Source organism: Nannobrachium achirus, assembly GCF_963921795.1.
Source record: "Nannobrachium achirus genome assembly, chromosome: 12".
NCBI lineage: Eukaryota > Metazoa > Chordata > Actinopteri > Myctophiformes > Myctophidae > Nannobrachium > Nannobrachium achirus.
Genome location: NC_137832.1, coordinates 43,986,536 through 44,003,808, shown reverse-complemented (window position 1 = coordinate 44,003,808; position 17,273 = coordinate 43,986,536). Strand labels below are relative to the sequence as shown.

The window sequence follows — 17,273 nt, the reverse complement described above, 5'->3', positions numbered from 1 at the left end:
ACCTCATCATAAGGCACACAACATGATTACTTATTGAAATGGACCGTTTTTCAATGCATACAGTGACAGAGTGAAAAAACTGCCCTCTTACCTGTAGAATATCAAAGTTTATTCTAATAAGGAACTTTCCTCTAAAGGAATCTGAACATTTCACTTCTGCTTTGCATAAGACTAAACTGAATTTGCTCTCAATGAACTAAGACCAAACAGAAGTGTCTTGTTTTGGCACTGCAGTGCTAACCTTGGTGAGGTACTCTCTCATAACCTGGATGAAGTATGGCATGGCAAAGTCCATGATGTTGTGCCTCCAGGCCAGCTCCAGCACCACATCCGGATGGAGCAGGTCATAGGAGGCAAAAAGGCAGGCAGCAAAGCACTCCTTCCTGTCCTCCTCCAGGAACCACTGCAGCAGAGTCTCTGCCAGCTCTGCATCCTTGGATTCCGCAGCATACAGCATGGCATCCTGCAAAATAATATACAGTCAACTGAAATCAGCAGATTCGGCACCTGTCCACCCTGGAAGGGGTTCCCCTCTTTTCAGATCCTTCCCCGGGGTTTCTTCCTTTTCTATTCCTGTCAAGAGGATCTCTGTTGCTGCATTATCGACTCCTACAGGTTGGTCAGGGTACCCGTTCAGTTGGGAGAGGAACTGAGAAGGCTAGCATGTTTCTCCCTATGGGCCTGATTCACTAAGCTGTTTACGTTGTTGTTTGAACGTAAAGGAATTTATGCAACTTTTTTTACAGTTGTTGCATTTAAAGACTAATTATTAGGTCCCTCAGCGTGTTTGCCGTGGTGGCCACAATTTCACTATTGGGCTTTCATGTCAACTCCAACATGAATGTACCTCTGGCGGTACCTCTGTACCGCCAGATATGGCGAGGTTGCATGTCGCCCTGAGGCGTCTTACTAGTAGATAATAGATATTGTTTACAAGTAGCAGAATGAGCAACTGGTGAAGGGCATTACTATGAGCGGATGAAGATGAACAGTGCCATTTACAGGAGCAGGAGGTAAATGACCAAGCAGAAGTGAAAGGTATTGTTTGTACCTTGTAGAGTTTGTCCTTCTTGCAGAGCTCCACGCTCTGTCTCCAGCGGTTGTTTCCCTTGTACAGGTAGGCGGCGATGCGTCGGAACTCAATCAACTCATGCTTCTCTAACCTCTGCGCTAGGCCGATGGTGTCAAAGTTGTCATAAGCGTCAATGGACGCCCTCAGTCCCTGTGAATGAAGCAAACATACAAGCATGAAGATGGGGAGATAATGTGTGTCTCATCCCAAACATGACCACCAGGGGACCTAAGTTCCATTAAATGTATCTAGCTCCCTCTAGTGGCCACAGGTAATCAGTGCTGTGCTAGACTTGGGACCTCTGGAATACATTGTGATATATAAATCAAAAGAATGGTATTATGGTATATTTCCATTCCAAATTTTGTTAAATTGCTTATGCTTCATCACCAATGTTTCACGTGTTACTCTGGATAGTTATGTTGCACTGCACAGGTTGGTGTCACGGAACAGAGGAACAGATCTACAAGTTGAAGGAATATTTCACTTTCAAAAAAGCTTTTGGTCATTTTATCGTCTAATCAGGCTTTTGTGACCACCCTGGACATATTTTAAGTTGCTTGATTCAGTATTTATATAATTAATATAAATGTTGTCAGTCGGTGAAAAACTACTTACGTTTCATATTTCGTGTGAATGTAATACATGTTTTAGAAAATGTTTTTTATTAACAAAATCCATATCCAAAAACAATGCACAGCCGAATATTTTTCTTGATCAATCCCAAACCTTCTCCAGTACTGGAATTATTTTTTCTCATTTCTAAATATTTCCAGGAATTTCATGACCGTGGGGACCCTGTACTGTATATGACAGGGGTTCTCAAATACAAATCTTGAAGGTCCACAAATATTTTTTTGAAACAGGCCCTGGGTCCGGGGAAAAAAATAAAACAATTAATATATATATATATATATATATATATATATTATATATATATAATATATATATATATATATTGAAATATATTTATATTCGCTTATTTTTATTATGTCGGGTCAATCGTAATAGTAGGCTGAGATACAAAAAAGTACCAACCAGGGGGTTGACACCATGGTCTCAGAGGCACTCTGGAAAGTACAGGTCATGTTCTACTTGCCCTCAGTCATGGCCACTTGCACTCATTATTGTTCATCTTACATAATTAGGGATCCCTTTCTTATTTTTTTTATTTTTTTACAATGGCTGATGTGTGTTTTTTTATTATTTTTTAGTAGTAGTTTGTTGATACAGTAATAACCTCGCCCACCAGGCTTCATGCAGTAATGGTCTTTTCCCGTTTCTTTCTTTATTAAAAGGCTCCTTAAATTATGACTTCACTGTCATCTGGGCTGGGGACTCCTCCAAAATCATTTGGGGGCCTTACTTGATTGAAGAGAAACAACCCTTTAAAGCAGGGAGAACAGAATGTTCAATGGAGCAGAGATATTTGCGCTAGTGCTCTGGTTTCTTTTAACAAACTGGGATAATCTTCGAATAATTTATGCTTGTGTCGCAACGTGAATATCGATATGAAAACAAGGTGTCGCGCGTCAGAGACTAGGGGAGAACGCGGACGGCTGCGGCAGCGTCGCATCGCGGTATCGACGCACGTTAAGTGCCGCACGGTACCCCAACTGGATGCGGCGCGCTGCCACACAGCACATCCATTTCCCCCGGTGGGGAGAACCATGGGAGAACAACATCCATGCGGAGAGGCAGCCGTCACGGGCCGTCGGGCTGTGGCACGTCGCGACAAACTCTGGAGATAAGATTACAATCCTGCAAACGTTTTCACGTTGATGATGTTTTGCGTGAATTAAAGTTGCATTGTTGGTGGCTGAAGCTTCTTATTATAACTCTATGGCTGAGCTACTGCTGTAGCTGCTGCCTCCGAAAACTTCCGCTGTCTGTAGCAACAGCTTATCAGCGCATCGTTGTCAAAGACATGACAGCCATAATACTTTGTTGCCCGGCATCAGCCCCTCATCGCGCCCCTCTCTCTCTCTCTCTCTCTCTCTCTCTCTCTCTCTCTCTCTCTTCTCTCATCTCTCTATCGTCTCTCTCTCTCTCTCTCATCTCTCTGCTCTCTCCTCTCTCTCTCTCTCTCTCTCTCTCTCCTCTCTCTCTCTCTCTCTCTCTTCTCTCTCTCTCTCTCTCTCTGCGCATGCAGTGGAGATGTTTTTCCACTTTTTTTTTTTTTTTTTTTTACTATAATTCGTCCTGGTCCGCCGGTCGGCGGTGCTCGCGGTCCGGACATGGACCGCGGTCCGCCTATTGAGGAACCCTGGTATATGAGGTGAATGTGAACGTCTAACTCAGTGGTTCTCAACCTGTGGGTCGGGACCCCCAGGAGGGTCTCCAAATTATTTTTCGGCGGTCCTCAGATGATTAAACTTAATGTGCAACATTGTTTTCTCACTCATCTGCACATTTCTAAAGTGACAATTTAAGGACTTTTTAATACTCTAAAATGACAAAATTAAAAATTGGCCAAATTGTCAAATATTAGAGGCAAAAATTTTGAAAATAGCCGATCTACATAGGCGTTGTGAGCATGAAGATCGGCTATTTTCAACGCCTCGCAACGCGAGCCGTTGTGAGCATGTAGATCGGCTATTTTCACAATAGAACTGTGTTATACAAAATGGAATGCCTCAACTCTTAGTGCACGTAGGGTGGGGGGATCCCCAGTTAAAATATGATTATTTTGGGGGTCGTGGCCTCAAAAGGTTGAGAACCACTGGTCTCACTAACAGACGCACCTGGTAATCCTCCTCCTCTGTCAGCAGGTTGTTGAGGGCTTCGTTCACTCCCTTATTGTTGTGACTCTGGACAGACCTCAGGTAGGGCTTCACCAACTTCAGCTTGTTGACCTGGACAAACAAAGCACGGCCTGTGTGTCACCCAGTGGTGTAAAGTAATTAAGTATATTTACTTTAAGTACTGTACTTACGTACACTTTTGAGTTATTTGTACTTTACTTTCCAATTTCTAATACTTTTACTTCTACTCCACTACATCTCGGAACCAAATATTGTACTTTTACTCCACTACATTTATTTGAAAACTTCAGTTACTAGTTACTTTGCAGATATAAATTATAATCTTATAAAACATACATAAACCACTTTAGCCCTATTTTATACCAAGTGGTGCGACGCGTTGTGAGCTTGTAGATCTGCTATTTTCAAACATTTTGTACTTTTACTTTTGGTACTATATACTTTTGTACTTTTACTGAAGTACATTTTGAATTCTGGACTTTTACTTGTAATGGAGTGATTCTACAGTACATTGCAGTATTGATACTTTTACTTAAGTATAAAATGTGAGTACTTTTTCCACCACTGGTGTCACCTCGTTTTTCCTCTTGCATGCCGACTGCACAAAAAGAAAAGACACTCAAGAACAGCGTGTCGAAAAAGTGGGGAATTTCCACGGATCGCTTACCTTGCTGAAAAAGTTGACCGCTCTGCTATGGTCTAACCGTGGCGACAGAATGGTCAGCAGGTCGTTCAGGAGCAGGGGATGGTAGTCCAGGTAGAAAAAAAGGGCTTTGTAGTACAATTCCACGTTGGCAACCTAACAGAGAAAAAAGGGATTTGTAGAACAATTCTACATTGGCATTGAGAGATAATGACGCGTGCAGCAAGGTTTGGAGTAGGAGTAAGGATTGGAAAATAATCGCCATTATAGTTTTTCATGATAAAAAACAATTAAAATGTAGTAGATTAAAATTCATCGTGAAATTATCCTCCGTCATGCACTGGGATCAATTCACCTTTTATTTGCAGAGCTGCATATCCGTTTTTTTGGGCAAAGGTCCCGACCCAGGATAATGGATGTTGGGGATATTTTGATTAGCGCGATAATATCGCAATTTCTTTGGTCACAATAATCGTGACCTGAAATGTTCATATCGTCTCATCCTTAGTTTGGAGTGAAAAAGAAAACACAAGCCCAATCAAATACATTACCTTGGTGATGATGTCTTTGAACTGTCCCTCCTTCCATGCATCTGTGGGATGTGACATCATGGTGATGATGGCATTGTCGAACTCCTCGTATTTGTCATAGAGGAAAACCAGCTCCGCCCACAAGTGAGACTGCTCTGCTGCACGGAGCACCTGATTGGCAGACCAGAGCAACGCCATAGCAAAGTATCAGTAGGCCTGTCACAATTATTACATCATCGTCTAATCGCAATTATTTGACGTAATCGCAATTATTTTGTCATAATCGTCATATTCGTTTCCATGTTGAAAAAAGTTCCCTTTTCAAAAATAGTGGAAATAGCAGATCTAGCTATTTCCACTGTAAGTATAAAGTTGTCAAACATGTCAGTAATTTCTTTGTATATTTAGGTTATATGTCATATCTGCCATGTGCAACTTCAAAGCCTACAAGCCAGACAAAAAAAGCAATTGTCAACGACAAGTGTCAATGTGAGTATTAGAGTACTTTGTCCTCTTCTGACTTGAACTTTGGGGTGTGCTAACTTTTGACAATTTTTTATCTGTAACAACTCACATGCAAACACAAGGTAACGACAACATATGCATGCAAACAATCATGGGATTTGTGATACTTGGCAGAGTAACAGAAGTGTCGAAATGCAAACACACACAGTAAACAACACAACATATATGCAAGCAACATATCGTCAATGTCGGGCAGAAACCTCGTATCTCCAAGTTTCAAATGTGTACGTTTTTTCGCAAAGTAAAGCCCTGCTTCATCAGACCATGGCCGTCGCACAAATGTAGAGAAAATAGCACAGTTTTCACTAATTTAGTTAATTCTTTTAAATGATAAAAAGGTTTTGGACATACAAGGTTTCCACCCCTCGACACACACACACACACACACACACACACACACACACACACACACACACACACACACACACACACACACACACACACACACACACACACACACACACACACACACACACACACACACACACACACACACACATACAGTACCTTAGGGATGTTGACTCGGGACCAGAAGAGCTCCAGATGCTCTCTCATCTTCTGGGGTTTGAACTTTGAATAGAGGATGGCCAGCTCGGTGAACATGCCCATGTGAGCCCTCTCCAGGCCCAGAGCAGCCTCCAGCAGGGCGATGAGCTCCTCATAGTAGCCCCGGTCCTGGTAGTAGCTGATCAGGTCCTCCAGTTCGTCGGCATGGATCACTATGTGGAGCCCACAGATTTGAGCCAGGCGAAACTCCTCACCGTCCACACACGCAAAGCACACCTTAGAGACACAGGCAGGGAGGAGGTCAGTAAGTAGTTACTTAGCACCTTGTACTTGGAAGAATAGGTCTCCAAGTCATAAAGTCAAAATAGGGGCTGATAATAGTGAACAAGTTACAGCACGCCATAAACTCCCATGAGCCAAATTCTGTTATAGAAGTTCTAAAGAATCAAACTGTCCAATAATGTTCTAACTGTTTGCTCACACCAGCAGTAACAACAGACGACAAAGTAGCAGTCAGTCATTCCTTTCCAATGGTAGCTGGTCCACACTGAGTGGCGATACGACTGGCAACAAGAAAAGGTTTATGCAAATCAGCAGCAACAGAGTCAAGCACTCGCTGGACTGAAGCCATCGTCTGGGACCTACAGCAAATGGGCTGAAGCTGAGCCCCTAGCACTGGGGCAACCCATGACTGGGAGATGGAGTCTAAGAAAAAAACGACATTGCCGTGTCGCAGATTTCAAAGGGATGTTTTAGAGCTGACGAAACGTAGTTCTGTGTGCGCATAATCCTGAAATGTAAACATAACGTGCCTGCACGAAGTTTGAGAGTGAATGTGTCCCGTTTGATTAAACTGCAGAGATATTGAAGTGCATTTATATATACTGTGTATATATATCATTCTCAATAACAGTGATCTAAACTACTGAAGATTAAAAATGGGTTAAATTTTATTTATACAATCATGCTGTTGCTGAGCTCTCCTGTCAATCTGTATCTCACATTTGACCACAACTCGCCTATTAATGGCGATACATAAATAGGTCTGCCTTAAGAAAATACAAACATACTCCATGATGAAAATAGCAAAGGTGATGTAAATAACTACTTGCGAAAGGCTTTTATTGTTGTTCAAAATATCCTATTTCAGCTGAATCTAGTTCTTATGCATTGCAGACAAGACCAACTCTAAGAATAGGCCACAAAATATCCCTTCGTGGTCACTCTTGAGGGAAGTGAAATGGAGGTTGTAAACTCTTTAACAAATAAATATCTAGGTATTTTGATTGATGGCCCCCAACTTTTAAGCCACATGTGCTGTACCTGGTGAAAAAGCTGAGGCTAAAATTGGGTTATTATTTCCAAAATAAGTTGTTGTTGCCACCACTGAGCTTTTCGGTGGTGTCCATTTATTTCAAGGCTGTGTGTGTGTGTGTGTGTGTGTGTGTGTGTGTGTGTGTGTGTGTGTGTGTGTGTGTGTGTGTGTGTGTGTGTGTGTGTGTGTGCATGTACATTTCAAGGCTGCTCAACAGCACCTCTCTGGTCACCCAGCGGTACTCAGGCAGCATACAGACACACACATACATACATACACGGATACGCATACACACACGGCCACGCCATGAAGACTGTGTGACCCCCGCTCAAAAGGTGCACTTGTTTTACCCAACGGAGGTAAGCCGTCTGAAGGGGACTTGAGCCACAAGAGGCACCGCTGAGCGAGCTTAGGCGAGCAAGTCGCCGTACTGAGTGCTACGAAGTCACCTTCAGCCGACTCAGCACCGTCCAAGTTACGTCCCAAATCCAGACAGTGACAGAATCATAAATCATCGTCCCCACTAGTCTCGGAGTGCGGGAGGTGAACTCGAAGAAAACTAGACCTTTTTTTCAATCTGACTGGTCAGATTTGTTTTTTGTGTGACAGATACCTCCTTCCATGTCCGCGTGCTGTTAGCTTTCCTTGCACTGTCCACCGCTGCTTGGTACTCTCCCAGGTGGACCAGGGTGGACGCCAGGCGGGCAAAGTTGGACACGTTGTTATACAGGAGCTTGGCTGCATCATACATTCCCTCCTCATAACACCTATCGCCCACCTGGAGAAAGAGATTCATTAAGAAAGGTAAGTGATTGTTAGTGAGTGTTCAGAATTTAGGTGAAGTGAAATGTGCCCATTTTCAAAGCACATAATCCTCTAGACTAGAGTAACTCTACCTGCTGTATGTGAGCATTGTTGGGCCCGCTGATAAACTCCTCCAGCTCAGCCAAGCGGTTTGTTTTCGCCAAGGCAAAGATCAGCTCAGTCTCCACGTACGACTCCCTAGCTTTCTTCCGAGCCATCTGTAGGAACTTCACCAAATCTTCCCAGTTGTCTGCAGGAATAGGAAGAGCAAGGTGAAAAAAACTGAATTGTGTACAAATATACAAATGCAGTACAAAAACACTGTACAAACACTGCAGTGCACAGCCTTACTGTTCTTGCTGGCAGCATTGACCACCTCCATGTATGCGGAGGGGTCGTCGGCCTTGATGTACGAGTCGATGGCCTCCTTGACGAGGTCCCGTTGCAGCTGAGCCCTGGCCAGCTGGCTCCACACAGCAGGCTCATTGCAGCGCTCGGCGAACTCATAGGCTCGGTCCAGGTTGCTTATGTGCTCTATCAGTACCTAGGAAGTGGGGGGTGGTGGGTAGGGAATGCAAAATATAAATCTCTCATAAGCACTCGGGTTGCCGTAGTTACCGGTGTTCGGGCATACGTGTTTACATTACTTGCCCCAGGCCAACACCCTACCATCATTCTTTCAAATAGAAATAAAACCCATCAGAAGACACAGTGAACTTGTGTTCAAATAAATATTCTCTAATATGTCAAATGCTAGGCATGTTATAATGAATGTTATCAATACTTAGGCTGACTGAAAAGGTGTCTGCTCTGTCAGCGAGCGCACCAGAATTGCAGCACAGAGCAGGAGAGTCAGATTTCACTTCTCACATGGAGAAGGCGAGATGGGAGATAAAGAAGGCCACTTTCAACCCAGCATCCCTATTTTGGGCATGCCATTATAGGTCACAACACATCACATAACAATGCATTGCAAGCTTGTAGATCTGCTATTCATAATATTTATGAAATACGGCTTTAAGTGGTTAGGGACCGGGTTACACAAGACTTATGGTGAGATTTCGTCTCAATGCGTCTCAATGCCAAATGTAAAAGCCTTGCTGTTGCTAATGATATTTACACTGGATTGCTGGAAACAACACTGGATTAGTTACTTTGATACTAGATGAACCACCACCTGTCCTTCTGTCTGTCCTCATCCACTTCTCCCTTCAGTGGGTTGTCCAATCGATCTGAAACGCCACATGGGCCCTGACCATTGCCATATGCAGCTAGTCAGGAAGCTGTTTCTTTTTTTTTTACTTTCCCACATTTAAGCTGACATTGTGTTGCAGTTGCGGTCTCATAGAAATGGTCAAATGGTGGGTGGTAATGTGGGAAGTGACTCACACTCATGGGAGTAGCTATACACACAACCCCAAAGAGAAAACCAGCAGAGAGAGTGTGACATGGCTCAATGGCGCAGACTTTGATCTAAACACATGGGGGCAGCAGACCCAACAAGGGTGGTTGTTGTATATTATACATGTGTAGACAATAATAATTACAAAACCATCTAATCAATTGTGTCTCTCTGCAAGAACCCACAGTTGCACTCAGCATGATAGTGACATAAGAACCAATTTGTATACGTGGACATTTTTACAATAATGAGGCACTTCTCATGCATTTTTCTCCTTAGTGGGGCAATGGGAGTAATGTGAAGTGGGGCAATGGGAGTAATATGAAGTCTTACCGGTAACAGTGGTGTCATGAGGTTTTTTTTACCAGAGAGAAATTCCTCATCGTAAAAGAATTGCAGTCTTTGAGAAAAGCTATGTCCACGAGATAGCAAAAAGGCTAGCAACTTCTCAAGTTCAGTTAAACTGTGAAAGACACTTCCACTACCTGTATGGCCGAGGTGTTGACGTCAAACTTCTTGAAAATGGCAAAGGCTTCCTCAAAGAGCTCATTGCTGATGGCTATGTTTGCGATGTCCGGGGCATCGTAGTTGTCTAGTCTGTTTATATATTCCATCACACGAGTGCGGTCTGCTTTGATGGCTGTCAAAATCAGCAGGTTCTGGAGGTTTCTAAACGGATACAAAATAAAAAAGGACAAATGGACAATTTAGAAATACAATAAAAAAATGAAAAACAAGAATACAATACCACAAACAGGAATGCATAATTCCATCACTCCAGTGGTCTATTGCAGTATTACTGCACCTGTGCTCACTGAAGACAGAGTTGTCCAGTACAATCTTCTCCAGCAGCTCAATGAGCTCATTGGGCAGGTCTGCGGTCATGAAGGCCTTGACAGTCACGGACACCTCCTCTGGGTCCTGGGTCTCCGACAGGGCTGTCTGCACCACCTGAGATAGAACCGTGGAAAGACAGTCAAGAGCACTTTATTTACATAGCACTTTTCAAAAACACTTTTACACACAGTACATACACAGGAGATATAAAGGTAATTCAATGATGGAAATTGAAAACAAAGAAACAATACAAAAATAACAATAATAAGAAGTGCAGCAGAAACTAGTTGTCCATGTGTCTGCTGGTCTAAGATTACAGGTGGGTATGTGAGGAGACAAGAGGCCAAAATAAAAATAGGTGCAAACTGCAAGTCCGTTCAGAGATTTAAAAACAAACAATGTAATTTTAAAATCAATTCTGAACACCTAATGTGGTCATATCTCCTGGTTCTTGTATGTAAGAACTCCAGCTGCTGTGTCTAGCCTACTGGATGGTTATACTGTGTGCACCATTGCAGACCTGTGTACATGTAACCCTTTTCGTTGTATCTTTGTTTTCTTGTTCTTGTATTGCTGTGTTTCCTGTAATACTTTCTTTATGTGATGACCAACACTTTAATGAATAGAGAAAAACAGACCTGATCAATGAGTTGTCTTCTGAAGGGGTTGTTCTCTTCCAGAACGTTTGCCCATAGCTCTGGATCTTTCCGTCGCACCAGGTACCGAGCTTCGCTCTTGAACAGCGAGTTCTCATTGCACACCTAGAGCAGAAATAAACACACCGCTACTTGATAGTTCCTAGGAATGGCCTCAATTGTATCATGTATACATGAAAATTACGATTTTGTTATAATGTCAGATAATCGAAACCAGTGGTTCTCAAAGTGGGGTCTGGGGGCCCCCAGGGGTCCTTGGGGGTCACAATCATTTCACCCTATATTTTATCCATTGGCTATAAAAGAATTGCAGGTGTACAAACTCGCAGCGCAAGTTTTGAAAATAATCTCAAAAACGTTTGGAAATGTTGAACAATTTAGCATCTTTTAAACACATCTTCTATTCTGGGATCGCTGGTACAAAACCTTTTCAGAAGGGGGCCCGCAGCCAAATACGTGCCAATTTGGAGGTCCTAGACACAAAAAAGACGTTTGAGAACCACTGATCTAAACACCGGAATTCAGCCACACACCTTGATCAGGTCCAGGTCACACTGGCCCCTCTCATAGGCAACGCAGGCCAGGTGGGGGTCTCTCTTCTCGCAGTAGCGTCCCACGACAGCGCTGTCGTAGAACGTGTTCTCCTTCAGGAAGCGCTCAGGTGTGTTGTTGCTGTCGATGTAGATCTTCGCCAGGGCATTGTGGGTGGCGGGCTCCTCGCAGCCTTCATGGATACGGGACTCCAGCCACGGCAGCAAGAGTTTCAACCTGAGGGAAAATGAGAATTATGCAATTATTTTCTTTACAGTTTTCCTTTTTAGGTTGTTTCGATTGTCATCGTTCATCACCTGTTCCTCTTCTCCACCTCTGCCACAAGCTCATCAGTGGAGAACTGTCCTCGGACAACCATTATTAGGTTCTTAATGACGTCCTCGGCGCAGTCCACATCCAACAGACCACCTATAACCACCGGCAGACGACTGGGGTTCACCTGGAAACCAAATCCCCAAATTAAAAGAGAGAGAGAAAAAAGAGAGAAAAAAAAGAAGACAAAACAAAACATTGTGTAAAAAGAAAGCAGCCCAACAGTAAGGACAGCAGCAGGAAAGCAGTGGTTCTGATCTTACTTTCTGTACGTAGATTTCAATGTACTTCTGCAGACTGTTGCGGTAGAGGTAGAGGACCAGGTCGTGGACAAAGTCAAATCGGTCACACACAATGATGAGAGGGAGCTGGTCTGTGAGCTTAGCTTCCTGGATGACAAACACATAAGGTGTCACTGTCAGTGTTAGCCGATTAATGGTCACGTTGTACGTGGCATCATTCATACTAGCTATCTGTGAAACACATTTGTGGGACTGATCATTATGAATAATGACTACAGTACGTTGTTGCAAAGGAACTTCTTACCTTAAGGAAGTTTTTGACCTTCTCTGGCTCGTAGCAGTTGCTCTCTCTGCAGATTCTCTCCACCTCTTTGATCTGGCCTGTCTTACAAGCTGCCTGGATGTATTTAAAGTGAACGTCAGCTTCCTGGCTAAAGTTCACGATCGACCCCAGGAAGTAAAACAAGCCTTGAACAGAAAGGAGAAAGTCAGGGGAAGTTGGCATCGGTTACATCTTGCATTACCATATAAGCAGTCTGCAAAGAGTGAGACAAGTTGTTTTAAAATGCTCACTGAGTGAGAATGGCTTAGAAAAACTGCAAGTGTCTGTCTTTTCTCCCCCTCCCCCCCTTAGATTTAGGTAGCGCCTACCTTCGTAACTCTTGAAGGACTCAAATAGCTCCACCAGTGTCTGTGTGCCCAGCTGCTCGTGATATTTCGATGCCACCTGGACAGAAAGCTGCAGGTTCTGCCGTATATTAGCCGACAGCATGGCCCTGAGGCACTCCACCGAGTCTTCTACCGACAGAGAGCCAAAGAAGTTCACCAGCCACTGGAGGGAGGTAGAAATGAGTAGAATAAATAAGCGAAAAGAGAAAGGAAGAAGACGAGAGAAAGGCAGAAACGGAGCAACATTGCGACAGAGAGATTATTTAACAAAAATGACATTCTTTAGAGTGAAGAAATTACTTGCTTGAACACAAACAGCGTAGCATACCTCGGGGTTGAGCAGATGCGTGTGTACCACGGCTCGTTTTATATCATACAGGTCAGTGTAGTGTTCCAGAGCCCTCTGTAGCAGACCAGCCTTCTCACACAGCTGAGCGATGTGGGCACGGTCGTAGTGGGTGAACATCTGGTTCCCCAGAATCGCATCTGCTACCTAGATGAACGCACGCGCACACACGCACACGCACACGCACACACACACACACACACACACACACACACACACACACACACACACACACACACACACACACACACAGTTTAACGTGATCAGAGCAGTTGTTGCCAATTGTTAGCATTGAGGCAAGACATTATTGAGAGAAATGTCCAGTGTACCTGAGGGGCGTGTATGAGGTTCATCTCAAGTAGGCGTGTCTGCAGGTGTCCCTCTGCCGGCCGGTTGTTCTTCAGAGCATCCAACAAGAAGGAGGTGCACTGCTGGATAAGGCTTCCCTCCATGAAAACATCCACTATCTACCAGGTAGGGCAAAGAAAGAGAGAGACCAGGAGAAAGCTTGATTACATTTTTTAATTCCAAATGTTTTATGAGTCCTGTCCAGTCGGTTTATTTGACTCTATAAAGACTTCTGTTCACAAACGTTTAGCCACTTAAACCCTATACTTGGTAGACCGGATTCCCATGGGCTCTATACTATACTACTTCTATGTTCAGTCTACACTAAACATATTCGCCGATCTTCAAGCTCACAACGCAGCGCAACTTGTGTTTCTGCTATTTTCGCTGAATGTTGTCCCCAGAATAGGGATGCTAGGGTTCAAGTGTTTAGGAATCAGAGGCCTGGGACCCAGATGTTGCAGTGCCTTTGGTTTTAATGACTATAAACTATAAAGGCCATGGCTGAGAGAAGCCAGCGCTGCTGAGGACAGCATCAGGTCAGGTTTCCTGGTTAGGATCAACACTGAGCACAGAGATGTGGTGAGGCTTTAAAAGGAGGCAGTCGCCAAGTCAGTGAATTCCAGGCATCGCTGGCACATCTGGAACAACACAGAGGACGGCTCCCACTCTGGGGAACCGTGAGTGTGTGCGTTTTGAAAGGAGGGTACGTGTAGGAGTAGCGTTTCATGTCAAGGAAGTGTGTGTGTGTGTGTGTGTGTGTGTGTGGTTACCTGGTTGATGTTGGCCAGGGGGCTTGCGTGTGTGTGTGTGTGTGTGTGTGTGTGTGTGTGTGTGTGTGTGTGTGTGTGTGTGTGTGTGTGTGTGTGTGTGTGTGTGTGTGTGTGTGTGTGCATGCACGCACATGTGCGTGTACATTTGCGTGTGTACGTGGGCGTGTACCTGGTTGATGTTGGCCAGAGGTTCCTCATCCTGGACGAGCATTTGGGCAAATTGTAGACCTTGCTCTGGACTGACCCGCATCACGTTCCTCAACAAAAACACCCAGTCCGGAGTGTAGCCCACCTGCAGAAAACCATATAAACATCACGCTGTTAAATGGACAACATGCAATGGTGTAAAGCTGAACCAATAGTCTTCCCTCAATGGCAAATGAAAAAAACACCAAAACGGGAAGTGCTGAGCGCAGTTTTTATTACCTTTTTGGCATAGAGGACAATCTTCTGGAACTGGCCGGTCTCAGCAAAGCACTGGATAACCTTGTTGGGGACGTTGGCTCTGAGATAAACACTAAGGGCCAGGGTTGGGTCTGAAGCTTTGACCAAGTCCCCCAGCTCCTCTGAACACTCCAGCTACAACAGAAACACAATCACGTGTACTCAGTTAAACAGAGTAACCCCTATGCACATTATATATAGAATTGTCAGCATGTTAGTGATTGTTATGTACAAAGTTCTGCGATAATATAGCATTTTCCCCCAGTCCCTATCACCTGTAGTAAAACATGTTGTTGTTATTGTCTCTGCCAGGCCGAAGGCATGGCCAAGACTATGTTTTGCACCCTGTCCATCCGTCACCAGCTAATCTCCGACACCGGTGTCCAAAAGTCACGCAAATCGGTACACAATGTCTTTATAATCATGTGATCAAGACGGATCCGTCCGATATTTCATATTCCTCACTGTCAGGCTGCATTAGAGCCTATATGTGGTTATTTAACCACTAGGCCTTTGGCGCCCCACCACACTGTTGTTTTACCCACCGCTCCGGTCCTACCTTGTCCTCCTTCAGCCACTTTTCCAGCAGCTGCTTGCGTCCCTGCTGTAGGACAGGCCTGCACAGCTCCAGAGACTCAAACTTGTTTAGCTGGCCCTGATCCAATAGGATGCCAAAGTACTGCAGCAGAGGAGAGGCCTGGCCAGGCTGGGCGGGAACACTTTGGAACTTACGAATTGTCTCCGCCGTACGCAGGATACCCTGGAGAGACGATTGAAGCAGAGAGAAGGGAATTTAACGTAGAGGACAGCATTCAGCTGTAGCATCCCGAACAATGTTCTAGTATACAAAATGAGATCCTCCACCAACGTCTTTCTGTAGCACCACGGACACTCGATTGCCAAGTAGAGCCACCTTTACAATGGCGCCATTCTATTGAGAAAACACTATGAAATAACCAACTAACTACACAACTCAGCAAACATTCTCACAGTTACACATATATTCAAAGATTTGCAAACATTTTCACAACTTTTCAAAAATAGAAGATCTACAAGCTCGCAGCGCGGAACTCGGTGCCGCACTGTGAGCTTGTATATCTGCTATTTTTCAATAGCTAAAGTATAAAACAACTAAGGCCCCCTTCACCTTGGGCCCTAGTTGGGCCCCCTGGCTCATAGCATTATTAGAGTATTCATTCAGAAGAGTGGAGGTATGTGGGACGCCTGTACCTTGGGTGCCGAGGCAGCAACCTTAGCAGCCTCTGAGTAAGATCCTTGGGCAAACAGAGTGTTGAACTTCCGGGCAAACAACTCCTCAGCCCCAGCCAGGTTTGATCTCACAGCCATCCTCAAGCCCAGGTCTGGGTTTTGCAGGACATTTGTGGCATAGTTGACAATATTCTCCTCTTCCACACACACCGACAACACCTAGAAAGGGATATACATTATACACAAACGCAAACAAGTAACTAAATGACATTAATTTACACTAGCCCATTTAGGCCTAAGTCCGATTTGAAAAAAGCTTTAAAGACATTATGTCCGATTTGAAAATGACCATGTTTTTTCTGGAAAATGTATTACTCAGCCTTTGTAGCAGCTAGAAACAAAATTGCAAAACTATTTGATAGCTTACACGTGTGGCTTTCATAGAATTTGGCTTTTCTAATTTCTGAAAAACTTCAAAAAAGAAATTCAAAAATTACTGTATTACATACTGTACATGTACATACACAAAAATATGTTACCAGCCTGAAGAGTAAATACACTTTAATGTGTACCCGTCCATAATGGGCTAGAACTGTCCAAATAACAGTCCTGTTTTGCCACAAATGGAATAGCAAAACAAATGCTCACCACAAGACCCTTCATTGTATTCTGTCTAGTTTCTCACCTGTCCCTTCTTGTTGACTCCAATTATTCCAGATGTGGGTTCATGGGGGGCGGTTACAAAGATGGTCTCTGCGCTGATCCTGTTCATGTAGATGCACACTCCAGACTCCAGGTCATACAGGTGGATGTAGCCATACTTTGTGATCAAGTATATGACACCGTGCTTCGTACCAATCTAAGAAAGATCGGAGATCAAACTGTCAACCAATGTCAATTGAACCAATACTCAAGTAGGAATTCCAGAGGGTCCTTCCTAACCTGCATGGCTACAGGGAAGTCTGTCTGGGCCTCTGGAGGGAAGAACACATCCACTGCTTTCTTGGTGAATGGCTGATTTCCTGTAGCTGGCTGACCCACCTCAATGATATGCAACTGCGTGGAAGAGGAAGAATTCATACACATGAACAAACAGCCAAGGTAGACAGGACTAGGGCTGTCACGATTATGACATTTTACATGACGATTAATTGTCACTCAAATAATTGCGATTAACGATTTAATAGTGTTTTTGTCGTTGACAATTACATTTCTGTTTGGCTTGTAGGCTTTGAAGTTGCACAAGGCAGATATGACACATAGCCTAAATATACAAAGAAATGACTAACATAATTGACAACTTAATTCTTAAAAAAGTAAAA

General features: G+C 43.9%; 1 protein-coding gene across 3 annotated transcripts in view; it reads right to left on the bottom strand.

Annotated features, from left to right (window-relative positions):
• cltcl1 (clathrin, heavy chain-like 1) overlaps positions 1-17,273 on the bottom strand; it is a gene marked incomplete at its 3' end in the record, with an annotated part of 39,623 nt that overhangs the window by 6,194 nt on the left and 16,156 nt on the right. For 2 of the 3 annotated variants that reach the window (XM_080737944.1, XM_080737942.1), the window contains exons 5-29: positions 16,894-17,007; positions 16,637-16,810; positions 15,973-16,170; positions 15,302-15,502; positions 14,725-14,877; positions 14,468-14,590; positions 13,507-13,644; positions 13,160-13,324; positions 12,814-12,994; positions 12,467-12,630; positions 12,184-12,309; positions 11,905-12,047; positions 11,590-11,824; positions 11,039-11,161; positions 10,369-10,514; positions 10,049-10,232; positions 8,513-8,705; positions 8,254-8,411; positions 7,971-8,135; positions 6,043-6,318; positions 5,032-5,181; positions 4,505-4,636; positions 3,817-3,927; positions 1,052-1,222; positions 242-463 (exon numbers count right to left, since the gene is read on the bottom strand). In XM_080737944.1, coding sequence (XP_080594070.1) covers positions 242-463; positions 1,052-1,222; positions 3,817-3,927; positions 4,505-4,636; positions 5,032-5,181; positions 6,043-6,318; positions 7,971-8,135; positions 8,254-8,411; positions 8,513-8,705; positions 10,049-10,232; positions 10,369-10,514; positions 11,039-11,161; positions 11,590-11,824; positions 11,905-12,047; positions 12,184-12,309; positions 12,467-12,630; positions 12,814-12,994; positions 13,160-13,324; positions 13,507-13,644; positions 14,468-14,590; positions 14,725-14,877; positions 15,302-15,502; positions 15,973-16,170; positions 16,637-16,810; positions 16,894-17,007 — 4,146 coding nt within the window. Of the gene's footprint in view, positions 1-229; positions 464-1,051; positions 1,223-3,816; positions 3,928-4,504; positions 4,637-5,031; positions 5,182-6,042; positions 6,319-7,970; positions 8,136-8,253; positions 8,412-8,512; positions 8,706-10,048; positions 10,233-10,368; positions 10,515-11,038; positions 11,162-11,589; positions 11,825-11,904; positions 12,048-12,183; positions 12,310-12,466; positions 12,631-12,813; positions 12,995-13,159; positions 13,325-13,506; positions 13,645-14,467; positions 14,591-14,724; positions 14,878-15,301; positions 15,503-15,972; positions 16,171-16,636; positions 16,811-16,893; positions 17,008-17,273 lie in introns of all 3 variants that reach the window. The other variant, XM_080737943.1, reaches the window with a different exon arrangement.